Genomic DNA, 16746 nt, shown 5'->3' on the forward strand with positions numbered 1-16746 from the left:
TAACCACTGATTTCTAGTCGTGTCCTCTTTTGGCAGACCAAACAAAGTAGTTTCACTTTCACAACGAAACACATGGCGGGCTAGAGTGAGCGGCAGCGGGCGGGTTTGAGAACGGCGCAGCAGGCGGGCTTGCGGCAACCACATGTGGCGACCCCGGGCTGGACTCCGCTTCGTCCACAGTGAAAGCCGATCCGGCGATCCACAGCGTGAAGTTGATGTATTTCCACAGCGACCAGTACGGATCAGCTCCAGGCATGACGAAGCGATATCCTCCTCTTTTGGAAGGTCAAACAAAGTAGTTTCGCTTTCACAACGAAACACAACAACAATACTACAGCGAGAATCAAAGTTACGCCTTCTTTCTTTGCGTGAACATTTGGGCGGCGTTATGTTAAATCTTCCCACATTGTGACGTAGACATGTGGGGGCGTGTTAGAACGAGCTGTTTTAGGTAGGTGTGGCTGACTCTTAACTTTTATAAAGAATATCTCTTTGGATTTGAGACTTTAGTCTTTGCAACTTTACAGATCTTCTTTGTGCACCAAGAGCTTGTAACACGCCAAAGAGAAAGGAAAAATTGAAATCGCATCATATGACCCCTTTAAGAGTGGAAAAATGCCTACTACAATGCAATGTGCCTGTCTTGACCTTACATTTCTATCTGGCCAACGTGACAACATTTATTTTTAGCTTTGCGTTCTTTCCCATGCTATGTTTTGATTATTAGTAGGCATTATATACTTTGTAATATGCTGGAAGCATTATGTTAGTAGTCCTTGCCAAATAGGACATAGCCATGGAGAGTTTTGTGCACATTCTCACCTTGTATATCTGCTCATTAACTGTCCTGACCTCCACCAGGTCTCCAGTCTGGTCAATGCTGTAGACAGCTCTGCCCAGCTTCACACGGTCACCCAGCTCTCTCGCCATCGCCTCACTGATTTGATTGGCACCTCCGGCAAACTTGCGCTCCTGTCATATTGGGCAGCAGAAAACAGTTTTCCACACTTTTTGGTTAGACTTTGTATGTAATAGAAATGATCAGTTGAATATACATGAACGTTCCCATTTCAACAAGGACTGCAATTCTTTAATTCACCAATAGGGGTCTCTGTCTCTTAGAGATAGAATTATGACAGAGTTGTATAATACTGCCCACCATGCACATACCTTACCAGACACATTAAGAATATAAAACAGGTTAAAGAACAATAACAGGCATATCATAACAGTTTATTGACAATGTCATTCCATAGGGAATTAAAGATAAAAGACGTGACATTTTGTTATCAATTTAATTAACAAAAGTCTTATTTGCTATATTTGTGTACCATCAGAGGACACATTTGCTAGAAGACTCCTGCTATAAATGTGACCCAGATACAGTGGCCACTATTTTGGTGTGTTACATAATCAGTTCAGTGTCACAGGAATGAATGGGTACGACACAAGGTAGCCTCTCTTGAGAAGTGTATACTATAATTATATACTATATAATCAACTAACTTGAATAAAAAATCATCATGGATGAATAAACAAACTGAATATACTCCCCTATAAGGAGTATTGCAGTGGCTTAACTGAAAAATTACTGTGAATAGTTTACACATTACTCATTTGTTTTGAGGTCAATACTGTTTTACCGGTATTCTCACTTTTTGTTACTGGTTGTAAAATATGAGGTCTACCAATAGATGGCACCAAGTGATCTTTTCTTTAATGATAATAATAATAGTAATAATAATATACTAAAATACTAAATAAAATGTAGTATAATGATCTAGTTATTGTGTCAAAAAGCAAAAAATAAAACAATGAAAAATTGGCTCTCCGTATCAGTTATTGGATATTTAAACTAAAATTATAATGAACAAACAAACAAAACAAAAACTACAGATACTGTATTGTATCTATCATAAAAAGTATTGGTTGAGAACAAAAAGCTACAATCTATCACAGACATCAAACCTGGCATGACATGTCTGACATGACTATATTTAAATATGCAGTTTGAATATTTTGTATAAGTAAACTCTGCCTTTAACCGATATGTAACCCTTCCTCTCTACTCATAACAGCAAAACATTTCTCTTTCTTCCACAGAAAGTAAATTTTTTTGCCTTGCAACAAGACCCATTTTGAGAGCTGTGGTTAACTAAATTAGGGGTACAGACTGAACAGTGACAATGACTATTGGACTTGGCAGGAACATTGGATTGAACAGCTACAGCTTGATTTATATCACTATTTCTAACACCTGCTTTCCAGGCCTGCCAATATTTAAAAAAAGATGCTGTTGTGTGAGGACACTAAACCCCCAAACCTGTCACTCCCTCGGCCTGCCATTCTCTCATTCTCCCACAGATGTTCATTATACTGTAAACACAAGCACTGGTGCAGTGAAAAAGCCAAAGAGATATGCACAAACACACTGCGAAAACATTAATGTCGTGGAGTTCATATGTTTGCCATATAATTAACTCTGGTCTTCGACAGAGAAATAACCAACCGAGATAACATAGTATACAAACATTACGCAACAGGCCTACAGTTTCTTGAAGCTAATCTGTTGTATAAAGACTTACCTGGCCTCCATTTGTGGTAGAGAAGATTCTCATGGTGCCTCCACACTGCTTGACGTACCAGAGGAACCACAGAGCAGACACCTCATGGGGCTCGGAGGTCACGTTCACATTGACGAACAGAGTGGCAAAGCGACGAGCGGCGCTGCAAGCAACCCGTGGGTGAAGAGATATGCCATCAACAGCCAATATGCCACAATAATACCTGATATTAATTGGTCCCTTCTCTGTACCTGGTCCAACAAATTTTGTCAAAGAGTTGCTGCATAGTCATCTTGTCCCACTCTTCCGCATGAGGGGCCCTCCATGGAGCTTCTTTAGAAATCTAAAGTGCACATTTGTGATCAGAGACTCAGTCTATTTATTCACTTGAATTAATTCTGATTCCAGTTCCTTAATAGTTCCAATAACGATTATTTTTAAGAATCAACAGAATTATATTGCCAAAATTATGAGAGAATTTAATTTAAAAATAAATATAAAACAATTCTCGGAAAAGGTGTTTTCACTTTTACATATTTTTCATAGTCATAGTGGAGAAAGTTCCTTTAAAGTGCCCCTATTATGGATTTTTGAAAATTACCTTTAATGGAGTGTGTGACACAGCTCTAAGTGAATGAAAACATCCTGCAAAGTTTTAAATCTGAAAGTGCACCGTGCATAAAGTTATTGTCTCTCAAAAGAAAGAGTTGACTCTGAATCATTGAAACGAGTCACTTTTAAAACGAATCCCAAGCCGATGTCAACATGAAACATTAGCATATTGCCCACCCACTTGTTGGTCAATGCGCTCGCTGCTTTATCAAGCAATATGAAATGAAAATGAGACCAATCGGACCAATCACCGAAGATTAGTGTCACGCAAAGGAGGGGTTTGGAAAAATGAATCGTTGAGCGAAATGTTTGAGAGTCGTTGAGCAAGTAAGGTAAAAATAAATGCATATTATAAGACAGTGAAATAGTTTTTTGACCTTGCATGCAAGTCAACCTGTTGTTGGGGACTCCCAAAACCAAAATATAAACCTTTCATTACCCATAATAGCGGCACAAAGTATTAAACAATACAAAACTAAATGTAGTAACATATTTCTTTCATTATTTATAAAATACTGCTGACAAAGTGCATACAACTAGCCAGATTTAGGTCTCAGTTACTTGTAAACTATGTATTTTATTCACTAGGACTCATTAGAATCATTTGTTCATAAATTGGACTACATTGTTTGCATTCGATTAACTAAAGAGCTGACTCATTACAGTAATTAATTCAGAAATCAAACAACATTAGTCGCACTGTACACATTTGATTCAATAATAAGAACTGATGTATTAGGGTATTTCTTTCAGTAATAAAACTACACTGGCTACACTGTTTGTTTTTGATTCACAAGAACCAGCTCATTAAAATAATTCATTAGGGAATCGGTCTACACTGGTTGTGTTGTATGTTTGATTCACTAAAAAGAACCAGCTTATGATAGTTATTCATACAAGTATCACATTACACATGTTACACTATATGTGTCATGGTACTGAAGAGTGATGAAGCTAGGACTCAAGGTGCAGGAAGAATGGGTCTTTTTAATAATAAAATGAAACAAAAAAGAACAAAAACTACCCCGAGGGGGAAAACCAGGCAGACAGGCTAGGAACAACAACACGGGTAGACATAACACACACACAGGACGTAAAACAACGGATCAGCACAGGACTGCAGACAGCAGGAGAATAAATAGGGAGACTAATGAGGAGGGTAACGAGCAGTGTTGCCAACTAATTTTCAGGGGAAGTTGCTAAAGGAAGGTTGATTTGTTGCTAAAAGTTGCTAAATGATGTTGTGATGTCATTGATGGATGACGTCAGCAAGTAATCACGATGCAAAATTGTCAAATCTCAGCAAAAACATATATTTTTATACGTTCATTAAGATTTGTTCGTAATAATATAAATGCATAATATAATATTAAAATATAAATACAAATTTTTAAATACACTGAATTATCGAAAGCTTACATATTTTTGAACAATTACAATTTAAGTTTTTATTATTATTATTAGCTAGTAAACAAGTAAAACTACAAATTCATGTTGTGATGTCATTGATGGATGACGTCAGCAAGTAATCACGATGCAAAATTGTCAAATCTCAGCAAAAACATATATTTTTATACGTTCATTAAGATTTGTTCGTAATAATATAAATGCATAATATAATATTAAAATATAAATACAAATTTTTAAATACACTGAATTATCGAAAGCTTACATATTTTTGAACAATTACAATTTAAGTTTTTATTATTATTATTAGCTAGTAAACAAGTAAAACTACAAATTCTGAACAATTACACTTTTAAGCAGTGTATTGGTAGATATGCTACACTCTAAGAAAAGTATGTAAAAAAAATAGTGCACAATCTACTATGTTAATATGAAGGAATTTTCTGTATTGATTTTTCCACAGGTTCTTTTTTACCTGCATTTTTAATTACGCATTTTCGGGTTACAACGGATAATGTCCTGGAAAATTACTAGCACCTTTTCCATTTTTCTACATATTTTTCTAGTTAGTTAGTACACTGTAAGAAAAATATGTAGAAATATGGAAAAGGTGGCGAAAAAATGGAAAAACAACCTGCGATTGTTGATGAGTTAGTAACTACCTCATCAACAATCACAGGTACAAGCTACTAACAAAGTGTCTCATAAATGAACAATAACAGTATTCAATTATGAAATTATTATTATTACTATTCAATTAAACAATTGCAAATAGCAGCTAACTTAATTCCTGTGATGTGTGTACTGCTAAGCATCTTCGGATTTTCTCTTTTTGTGTAATTTAAATGGTAAATTGTGCCTTTTTATTGTTTGAGTCACTTATCAAAAGTTGCTAAAAGTTGACAAATTAATTTTAAAAATAGCTAAATATGTTGCAAGGTGCTTTTAGAAGAAAAAGTTGCTAGGGTAGTCTGAAAAGTTGCTAAATTTAGCAACAAAATTGCTAAGTTGGCAACACTGGTAACGAGGGAGACACAGGTGGAGCAAGTGAAATAATGATGATGTGACAAGATGGGAGGGGACAGACAATAAGACAGGAGAGAGCACATGGCACCAAACAAACACAACACAAGCCATGTGCTCTCACAAAACCACAGGAGTGCCCTCTGGTGGCCATCTTGGGCACTCCAGCTGCAGACTGTGACGATATGTGTTTGATTCACTTAAAGAACTGACTCATTAGGCTTATTGATTAGGAAATTAGTCTACACTGGTTGCATTGTATGTTTGATTCCCTAAAAAGACATTATTCATACAAGTATCAGATTACAGATGTTGGACTGTATGCGTCTGAGTCACAAAAAAATACAGACTTAAGAGAGATTTGAGTGCACTGGTTGTGTTGTGTGTGTTCAATTCACTAAAAATAATTAACTAGTCATTCAGAAAATCAGACTATACTGGTAATGCTGTATGTGTTTGATTCACTACAATGAATCGACTCATGAGAGTCATTCATTTGAAAATCAGATTACATGTGTTTGATCACTGTATGTTTGAGAGTTTGTTTTGTGATGTATATTCAGCAGCAGTGTTGTGGTGGCATTCAATAAGTATTGCAGGTAATTATCATGTATACAGGAGAACAGTTAATGGAAGTCGGTTTTGAATAAAAATGGCCTTTACCTCCATTCCCATCTTGTCCATTGTCCTCCAGAGGTTGTTGTAGTCCAGGTAGGCAAGAGGGTTCCACATTGGAGGAAAAGGCCCTTTGAATGGATATGATTTGCCCTGGGAAACAAGAAACAGTGTTCGTAAGAAACCTACTACCATAGCACCAAATAATGAAAATTGTGATTATTATTTTGTCATTGTTGACGTAATGTTGGTAAATTGTGCCTTTTTATTGTTTGAGTCACTTATCAAAAGTTGCTAAAAGTTGACAAATTAATTTTAAAAATAGCTAAATATGTTGCAAGGTGCTTTTAGAAGAAAAAGTTGCTAGGGTAGTCTGAAAAGTTGCTAAATTTAGCAACAAAATTGCTAAGTTGGCAACACTGGTAACGAGGGAGACACAGGTGGAGCAAGTGAAATAATGATGATGTGACAAGATGGGAGGGGACAGACAATAAGACAGGAGAGAGCACATGGCACCAAACAAACACAACACAAGCCATGTGCTCTCACAAAACCACAGGAGTGCCCTCTGGTGGCCATCTTGGGCACTCCAGCTGCAGACTGTGACGATATGTGTTTGATTCACTTAAAGAACTGACTCATTAGGCTTATTGATTAGGAAATTAGTCTACACTGGTTGCATTGTATGTTTGATTCCCTAAAAAGACATTATTCATACAAGTATCAGATTACAGATGTTGGACTGTATGCGTCTGAGTCACAAAAAAATACAGACTTAAGAGAGATTTGAGTGCACTGGTTGTGTTGTGTGTGTTCAATTCACTAAAAATAATTAACTAGTCATTCAGAAAATCAGACTATACTGGTAATGCTGTATGTGTTTGATTCACTACAATGAATCGACTCATGAGAGTCATTCATTTGAAAATCAGATTACATGTGTTTGATCACTGTATGTTTGAGAGTTTGTTTTGTGATGTATATTCAGCAGCAGTGTTGTGGTGGCATTCAATAAGTATTGCAGGTAATTATCATGTATACAGGAGAACAGTTAATGGAAGTCGGTTTTGAATAAAAATGGCCTTTACCTCCATTCCCATCTTGTCCATTGTCCTCCAGAGGTTGTTGTAGTCCAGGTAGGCAAGAGGGTTCCACATTGGAGGAAAAGGCCCTTTGAATGGATATGATTTGCCCTGGGAAACAAGAAACAGTGTTCGTAAGAAACCTACTACCATAGCACCAAATAATGAAAATTGTGATTATTATTTTGTCATTGTTGACGTAATGTCTTTATCATAGCCATCATGACCTCATTATCATTAGAAGTGTAACCAGTCTGGAATGGAAAATGGTTTTTGCTGCCTAAAATATACGTAACTGCATTTCGCCTGGCTTGGAAACAAATCAGTTAATGGAGGGACTCTGTTCACAGCCTTTACAGTTCACGTTAATACAACCAGAAGATCAGAAATCACTCGACTTTATCAAATCTCAGTAAAATTTTATGAATTTCACATAAAAATGTGACAGTCTTCTTCATTGGGAGCAGGAAAAAGATATATATGCTCATTAGGGGGTTGGAGTGGAATATACAGTAATGATAAAGCATCTATAAATAGGCATTAATGATAATGCTAATTCAGTAAAATTCATAATCACAGATAATGACAATATTAGCCTTTGGCAAACAGCAGCTATATGACACAAGCTGTTCACACATCGCTTGCTTCCCACAGTAGTGGAAACGCTTAGTCAGTATGATCATTCTCTGCAGCTGGCCAATAGGGTAACTATATGCAGACATTACTTCATACCTGGATTGCTCTGTTGCTGTGGGGCTCTTAAATAAGCACCACTGGGCTGATTGATTAATGTTTAACTACACATCAAAGACGAAGCGCTGCGTTTCAATATGTTGTTCTTCAATATAAAGCCTCTAATGATGGCTAAACCCATAAAGATAATAAAAATGAAATCTCTGATAAAGAAGGCTTGAGATGGACAGTTGAAAATGTGCTAAAGGTTATTACTTTAGCACTGAATCAGGCAACCTAGTCAAAACTGCTGACAAAAACAAAGACCTGTCACCTAGAAGGATTCTCACGCACCCCTGGGTTTGATGTCCAGTGTTCACTTCCAAGCAATTTGTCATGTCATAGTGATTTGTGCATTTTAACCACACCGTTTCGGAAAACCCTGTAATTTTATTGCTCGCAGAAACATTTGAGGGGAACCAAAGTGGTTTTTGAGTCAGACTAGAATGCACTTAGGACAGATAAATGACTGAAGACTTCAAATGGCAGACCACCGCAAAACAACAGAGGAACGCCATGCTCCTTTTTGAGTGGAACTATGGCAGTTCTGGCTCTCCTGGTGCCCTAAACAAGATGAAACATGACCAAAATCAAAGAAAGAAATCACAACTTAGCAGTCCAGCATTACAAGGTTCAAATCAAGCCTATTATATTAATAATAACAAAAGGAAACTGAACTTGACATTTTTAAGATATAATACTATAAGATATTATACATTTACATTTATCCATTAGCCTACGATTTTATGCAACGTGCCTTCCATTGCATTCAAGGTTTAAATTCATACAGTTCATGCATTCCCTGGCAATCAAACCCATGAACCCATGACCTTTCCATTAGCACCATGCTCTTGAGCTACAGGAATTATAAAACATATATTTTTCAAATTTAAATTACACTTTTGATAAGAAACATGCATGAGATTTCTCCAGAAATGTCAGTTGAACCCGTATATCTTACAAAAATGGTATCCTTGGCCTAAGTTGGGTTTTCAAAGAAGCAGATGTATAATTTTTTTATGTGACTTGGCCATCTGCATCTGCAAGCCAACTAACACTAGGAAAACTTGTTCAGCTAAATAAGGGACCATGACATTTCCATATAATTTGCGAGCCTGCCAGACCAATGCTGGAGAGGACACTGGATTGCTCAGCATCCAGCAACAGGTCTGTTCCCATGGCAACAGAATTGCGGTGGAGAGATGGAATGATATCTTTTCAGCCACAGCAGAACCTAAGCCTCTCTATCACTAACCTCATACTGCTCTATATCCACACCGCTGCCCACCTCCTCAGTAACAAGCAATGAAATGAGACCACATCCTGTCCAACGCAAATGTATCATCCTCCAAAGTAACATTCTGTTTGCCTGTGTGTTACAATATAGACTTTTTACAGAATGAACATATATTCTTTTGAAGAAATAAGCAGTCATTATAAGCAGTTGTGCACAATGTTTTGCATTTTTTGCACCGATATTAACCGATACTGATAAACTTGCAATTGTTTTTATGTTATGGCGATAACCGATAAATGGCTGATATTAAAATCCTACACTACTTTCTCTAAATAAATAAAAAGTACCTTTATATAAAAGGTATATAAGGCAACATTTTATCTAAATCTACCGATAAAACATCTAATATCAATATCCAATACATTGTTCATTCCTAGAAAACAGTAACTATTTTTGCAAGTTTGTTTAATGCTGCTAGTTGTTTAGACATTACATTTTTAAATTTGAAAATACCAAACTTTAGGTATTAACAGTAAAACTATAAACATATTACATATTGCAATAGTACCAACAACAATGTAATTCCTAGTAGTTCCACAACAATAAGTATATGTGGTTTATTAGTATTGCTCAGAAACCACTAATGTAAATGCACAGTAATGCAAACACTGTACAATAGGCTGTATTAGTTTTTAACAACACTGCCTTTGCACAACTGTTCAATCATAATCATATTGATATGCTTAGACTGCCAGAAAGAGTAGAGCAGTTCCTCACAGACCGAGGCAGAGGAAACTGGGTCTGGCCTTTAGGATTACAGCTATAGAAAAGCTGATTACACGGGCGCCTTGGCTGCACGTTCACCTTAATTATAAAATGGTCTGCTCATTGTAAGGCCCTTATTGGCTAATACTGGCTCAAGGCCAATACGTGATTGCTGAGTAACAGGTGATACTATAAAAGCGGTTGTAAAACTTTCAACAAAGCGTGCAGGAGCAGATTGGACTGACTACGTGAGAGGCTGATAAAACTACCCTATGAGCCTCTTTCATAAAACTATGCAGAAAAATGGACACCATTCAGCAAAACACTGATAATATCCAGGATAAACTCAAAAGGTGAATTACACAAGGTCTACAGACTAGATCAATAGAGATTCATTCATTCATTCCTCAATGACAAAGCATAATTGTGTTAGTGACCTATAACAATTAAAGTGCAGTCACATTAGCAACATTTTACAAACAAAAAAGGTTTGCCAATTGTCAATAGTGTAGCAATGTATAAAGCACAACTCCCACAAAAATCAATTTCAAACCAAGCAGCTTTCTGTTGCTCACCACCTTTGCGAAATCTTTCGCACTGACACTAAATTACAGATTGCATGGCTTCCTATTTAAAATGACTGGATTTCTCCCCTCAAAATTCGCAGAACAGTGGTAAATGTGACCGCAATTTTGGTTGGAAATTGTACACTGGCTTTATTAATTAGTGGGTTGTCACCAGACATTTGCATGGCTCAATATTAAAAACCTGACTTTGGTGCCTCTGTGGACTGAAGCGACTTGGTTATGAAGGAAACGCCCCTGATCCCAAAGACAGAGCCAGACATCATGGTGAGAGAAAACGTGAGAAAGAGAAAGAGAAAGAGAGTGTGTCCCCTCAATCCCGATAGCGATTGTCTTTTGAGGAGGAGTGCTGCCATGGTAACCCACAGGGATGCTCCGATCAGGAGATAATGGCACAAGGAGAGAGGGGACGTCTCCTTCAGAACATACATTAACAGAAACACACACATAATTAATCATTAGGACAGACACATTCGCATTCATTCAATTTAAATCACAACACGTACCAAAAAGCAGCCTATAGCAAGACAGACCATAAGAGTATTGGTTGAAATGAAGAAGCCAAATGAAAATGTGATGTAGCACAGCACTTTCCTTTATTTTCAAGTAGTATCAATGAGCTTCTGAACAGCATCTCTCTTACAGATGTCTGAATCCATGCTGATGCTTTCTTCCACAAATAAAGTCTTGAAATCAATGAGATGTGTTCATAGCCTCTTCCTGGTGTCTACCTCATTCTGCATTACTGCCTTTGTGTTTATTCTGACAAAACCTGTTAAGGACGAGCTGGTTTGATATTGACTTTGACAATGATTGTGCTGTCAAACTGCACAAACCAAGGAATGGGAACCACAGATTGCTTTTTAAAGGGTTTGCATTTTTATAGAAATGACTCCAGCAGGAATATGAGGCACTGTACTGTAACTCAAAAGATCAAAAATATGCTAGCAAACAAAAATATATAGCCTATATACAGGTGCATCTCAATAAATTAGAATATTGTGGAAAAGTTCATTTATTTCAGTAATTCAACTCAAATTGTGAAACTCGTGTATTAAATAAATCCAATGCACACAGACTGAAGTAGTTTAAGTCTTTGGTTCTTTTAATTGTGATGATTTTGGCTCACATTTAACAAAAACCCACCAATTCACTATCTCAACAAATTAGAATATGGTGACATGCCAATCAGCTAATCAACTCAAAACACCTGCAAAGGTTTCCTGAGCCTTCAAAATGGTCTCTCAGTTTGGTTCACTAGGCTACACAATCATGGGGAAGACTGCTGATCTGACAGTTGTCCAGAAGACAATCATTGACACCCTTCACAAGGAGGGTAAGCCACAAACATTCATTGCCAAAGAAGCTGGCTGTTCACAGAGTGCTGTATCCAAGCATGTTAACAGTAAGTTGAGTGGAAGGAAAAAGTGTGGAAGAAAAAGACGCACAACCAACCGAGAGAACCGCAGCCTTATGAGGATTGTCAAGCAAAATCGATTCAAGAATTTGAGTGAACTTCACAAGGAATGGACTGAGGCTGGGGTCAAGGCATCAAGAGCCACCACACACAGACGTGTCAAGGAATTTGGCTACAGTTGTCGTATTCCTCTTGTTAAGCCACTCCTGAACCACAAACAACGTCAGAGGCGTCTTACCTGGGCTAAGGAGAAGAACTAGACTGTTGCCCAGTGGTCCAATGAGAGCAAGTTTTGTATTTCATTTGGAAACCAAGGTCCTAGAGTCTGGAGGAAGGGTGGAGAAGCTCATAGCCCAAGTTGCTTGAAGTCCAGTGTTAAGTTTCCACAGTCTGTGATGATTTGGGGTGCAATGTCATCTGCTGGTGTTGGTCCATTGTGTTTTTTGAAAACCAACGTCACTGCACCCGTTTACCAAGAAATTTTGGAGCACTTCATGCTTCCTTCTGCTGACCAGCTTTTTGAAGATGCTGATTTCATTTTCCAGCAGGATTTGGCACCTGCCCACACTGCCAAAAGCACCAAAAGTTGGTTAAATGACCATGGTGTAGGTGTGCTTGACTGGCCAGCAAACTCACCAGACCTGAACCCCATAGAGAATCTATGGGGTATTGTCAAGAGGAAAATGAGAAACAAGAGACCAAAAAATGCAGATGAGCTGAAGGCCACTGTCAAAGAAACCTGGGCTTCCATACCACCTCAGCAGTGCCACAAACTGATCACCTCCATGCCACGCCGAATTGAGGCAGTAATTAAAGCAAAAGGAGCCCCTACCAAGTATTGAGTACATGTACAGTAAATAAACATACTTTCCAGAAGGCCAACAATTCACTAAAAATGAATGTTTTTATTGGTCTTATGAAGTATTCTAATTTGTTGAGATAGTGAATTGGTGGGTTTTTGTTAAATGTGAGTCAAAATCATCACAATTAAAAGAACCAAAGACTTAAACTACTTCAGTCTGTGTGCACTGAATTGATTTAATACACTAGTTTCACAATTTGAATTGAATTACTGAAATAAATGAACTTTTCCACGACATTCTAATTTATTGAGATGCATCTGTATACAGTACAATAACATTAGATGGTTAATTACATAAAAAATTACTCATCCTTATGTTCTTCTGTGGAATACAAAAAGTGCATTTCTGAAACATGCACTACAGTTCAAATTTGGGGTCTGTAAGATTTAAAAAATATATTAATATTTTATTCAAGAAGGATGCATTAAACTGATCAAAACTGACAGTAAAGGCACTTATAATCTGAAGTGTTCTGTATATGACTTCTGAAGACATATAATAGTTCTGTGTCAAAGTTATTAGCTGGAAATATTGAGAAAAGCACCTATGTATGATTCATGATTGAATAGTTAAATCATTAGGTTCAGTACACAGTCTATATGACTTATTCACTGATCTCAAATTCAACTCACTGACTCAGTGAGGTCACCACATTTAACAGACCACTGAAACAACAAGCTATCATGTGACTTTCATTACGGAACAGTCATTGACCACTTTATTATATGTCTTTGCTGCTTTTTAAAGCTAGAAAGCACTATTCATTGTAACTGCATAGAAAAGCACAACCAGCACATTCTGCAAAATTTCTCCTTTTGTGTTCAAAAATCAAGTCATGTAGGTTTGGAACAACTATTTTCATTTATTGGGTGAACTTTCCCATTAACAAGATTCTACTACTTTCACATTCCTGATTTTTAATATTGAGAGGATTTAGGATATTGAGACCGAAAGCAAAGTTAAAGTTTCAGATATTTAGCATTAAGCAAATATTTACACGAATAATGTCTAGATTTGATGGTATGGTGTTACACAGTTAACTATTCTGCTGGGCAAAATGAAAGATTATGGGAATCATGCCAAAGGGTCTTTTCCACGGCAGCTGAAATCCAGTTTCATCCTGACATAATCTACAATGAACACTCCAATGAATCTCCACCATGACCTTTCCCTTCGTGCACACCGCCTTCTTGAGTATGTGTGAGCTTGTCGTTTTCCTGGTCTCCATATTAAGAACCCCTTTGATTTACCATGATAACTTTAAAACAACCTGTATTTTTCTTATGAAATATGACCACAGAAAGCAGTAAAGCCCACATGATAAAGAGCAGTACTAAGAATCCAGTGATTTATACCTGTAATAGCAGGGTCAGAGCGGTGAAGACACTGAATCTACAGCCAAATCTAATAAGGTCATGCAGCGTGCATGTGCAAAGGGCAGTGATGCGTCTACTCAAATTGGATATGGGGCAGGAGGAGGGGAGGCTGGTTTCTTGAGTTCCGCCCTTCTTACCCACTCCAAGCATCTGAGACCATATTACAGACTTCCTTCAGGCAGCGATTAGCATCTCCAGGCTTGAGCACAGCACACTAATGTGAAGGAAGAGCCCTGTATTCAGCCCTGTTCAGCTGAGCTGACTTCCTGTGCATTAAGACAGCAGTGTGCTTAAACAAAAGGCTGTATTATTAGCCAAAGCTCTGGCCTGAGGCTGTGAAGAGAGATGGATTTTGAGGCAGGAGAAAAATCTTGCTTGAATTTCGCAGATGTTTTGCTTTTGATTCGGTAATAAGTCTAGGCTGCTACATGTGTAGACCTTCACTGAAGTTTACCTTCACATAGTGAACCAGAGACTCCTCCTCGTTGACTTTGTATGTTTTCACGCCGTACTGTTTGGCTATTCTCAGAATGCGGTTTTGAGTGGGCCCAATGTATGCTCCTCCTAGATCCACCCATTTGGTTTCCTTATTCTGAAAGCACACAGATTCACAATGAAATAGTCACTAACATTTCTACAAGCCACGCTGAAACCAAAAAAAAAGGAAAAACAATAAAGAAGTGTTAGAATATGCATGCAAAGACAGCAGATTCCCTTCCATGTGTATAGGCAGCCTCCCACTATAGGCAATTTGAAACTCAGTTTTGACTTTCACCCTTCTTTCGACATACTCGCCGTGGTGGCGAAATGCTGACTTAAGCCAAATGACTCAAGGTTAAATCAGGTTAAAAGCAGTGTTTTTAACTTTAGGGGCATTTTTTTCTAACTTTATTAGATGTATGCATCACCTTTTGTCACAAATTCTTACATTTAATCAATAAATTCAAAGGGCTGTTACCAATCAAATATACCAGATAAACCACTATCAACTATATCCATTTTTGCAGTGCATAAGTGGCACAGAAACTGCATCTGAAGTGGCATTTACATGTATTTACATAGACTGTTGAATGCAGAGGTGGCATAAATGCATTTACACTGCAATTACAATCACATAAACAATGTTTCAAAGTACAATTCTGAATACTGAATGTGAAGCAATGATTCTTCGAATAGGCAACATCACAATGAATGTGTGGACTCAAGGAGTGCTCAAGGAGTTTATGTTTTGTGAGTGACATACTCAATGTTAAGTTGCACGTTGTTAAAACAACTATGATATTATCATATCGCACACCCCTAGTTGTGATATTATAGTCCATGACTCATGTTCCTATCACACATGTAAAAGCAGACCATGTGTCATGCAATGAAGTAATTTCATTTGCTTCAGATGTCTTCAGATATCTTACCTGAACAGTGTAGGTTCTTCCACCAACACGGTTTCTGGCTTCCAGGAGCACAGGATTCAGGCCGCTCTCCACCAACAGCTTGGCGGCACTCAGACCTGTGAATTGGGAATGTAAAAATGCAGACTGTAAGATTTAGTAGACATAGTATATGTAAAAATATTTGATAGATTGGTCTTTGAGAAAACTCATATTTATTCAGAAGATGACAGTAAATGATGAAGAGAGAGAGGGAAAAGAATTTGAACTTGTGTCAAAAGCAGCACAGCTCGGTACTTTGGCTAACTGCTAAGACAGAGATTTAGAGTACATTTGAGATGCCAGTAGTCTGTGGTCTGAAATACTTTTTTTCTTTCAAATTGTTCCTGTCCTGATAATATTAAAGGTTGTTCCTGTCTTGACAACTTGCTTCCTGTCTGACTGTGTAGAGTAGTTACCAATGACAGTGTTGTTGTTGGCTTTCTATTGTGTGTGATATCATGACTGACCTGCTAAAAATAACATCTACATATTTAAACCTCTTTTGTGTAAACAATTTGAGGCATATAAATAGTTTGTCTTCCATTCGCCTCAACTTATAAATGAAAGGGGTGGTTCATTGCGATTTTACTTTTTTAACGTTAGTTAGTGTGTACTGTTGCTGTTTGAGCATAAACAATATCTGAAAAGTTACGAAGCTGAAAGTTCAATGCAAATGGCGATATCGTCTTTTAAAATTCTGGCAGTTTAATGCCTACAAAAACGGCTGGTAGGGACTACAAAGAGCTAATTCCCGGGTTCGTGACATAACAAACCCAGATAAACCCCGCCCTTGGGTAAAAAGGCAAAGGGGGTGAGGCCATGCTGCGCTGCTTTAGAGAAGAGGAAGAGAAAACTAGAGGTGCACGTAAAAATCTATTCATATATGAATCACGATTCTGTCTTCTAATGATTCTAATGGATTCACAAGTTTCAAAATCAATGTTCTAAAGCAGCAGTTCTTAATACTGTTCCTCACGTCCCCCTGCTCTGCATCTCTCTCTCTCTCTTTCTCTCTCTCTCGCTCTCTTTCAGCTCAGCT

At 37.5% G+C, this 16746-nt stretch overlaps 1 protein-coding gene across 1 annotated transcript in view; it reads right to left on the bottom strand.

Moving 5' to 3' along the window:
* Positions 1-16746, bottom strand: part of mao (monoamine oxidase) — a 41769-nt gene that overhangs the window by 7422 nt on the left and 17601 nt on the right. The window contains exons 2-7 of the mRNA XM_016251286.1: positions 15690-15784; positions 14732-14869; positions 7310-7414; positions 2816-2907; positions 2586-2727; positions 823-972 (exon numbers count right to left, since the gene is read on the bottom strand). Of these exons, the coding sequence (XP_016106772.1) occupies positions 823-972; positions 2586-2727; positions 2816-2907; positions 7310-7414; positions 14732-14869; positions 15690-15784 (722 nt within the window). The remainder of the gene's footprint in view (positions 1-822; positions 973-2585; positions 2728-2815; positions 2908-7309; positions 7415-14731; positions 14870-15689; positions 15785-16746) is intronic.

Source organism: Sinocyclocheilus grahami, unplaced genomic scaffold (genome assembly GCF_001515645.1).
Source record: "Sinocyclocheilus grahami isolate Dianchi unplaced genomic scaffold, SAMN03320097.WGS_v1.1 scaffold1036.1, whole genome shotgun sequence".
NCBI lineage: Eukaryota > Metazoa > Chordata > Actinopteri > Cypriniformes > Cyprinidae > Sinocyclocheilus > Sinocyclocheilus grahami.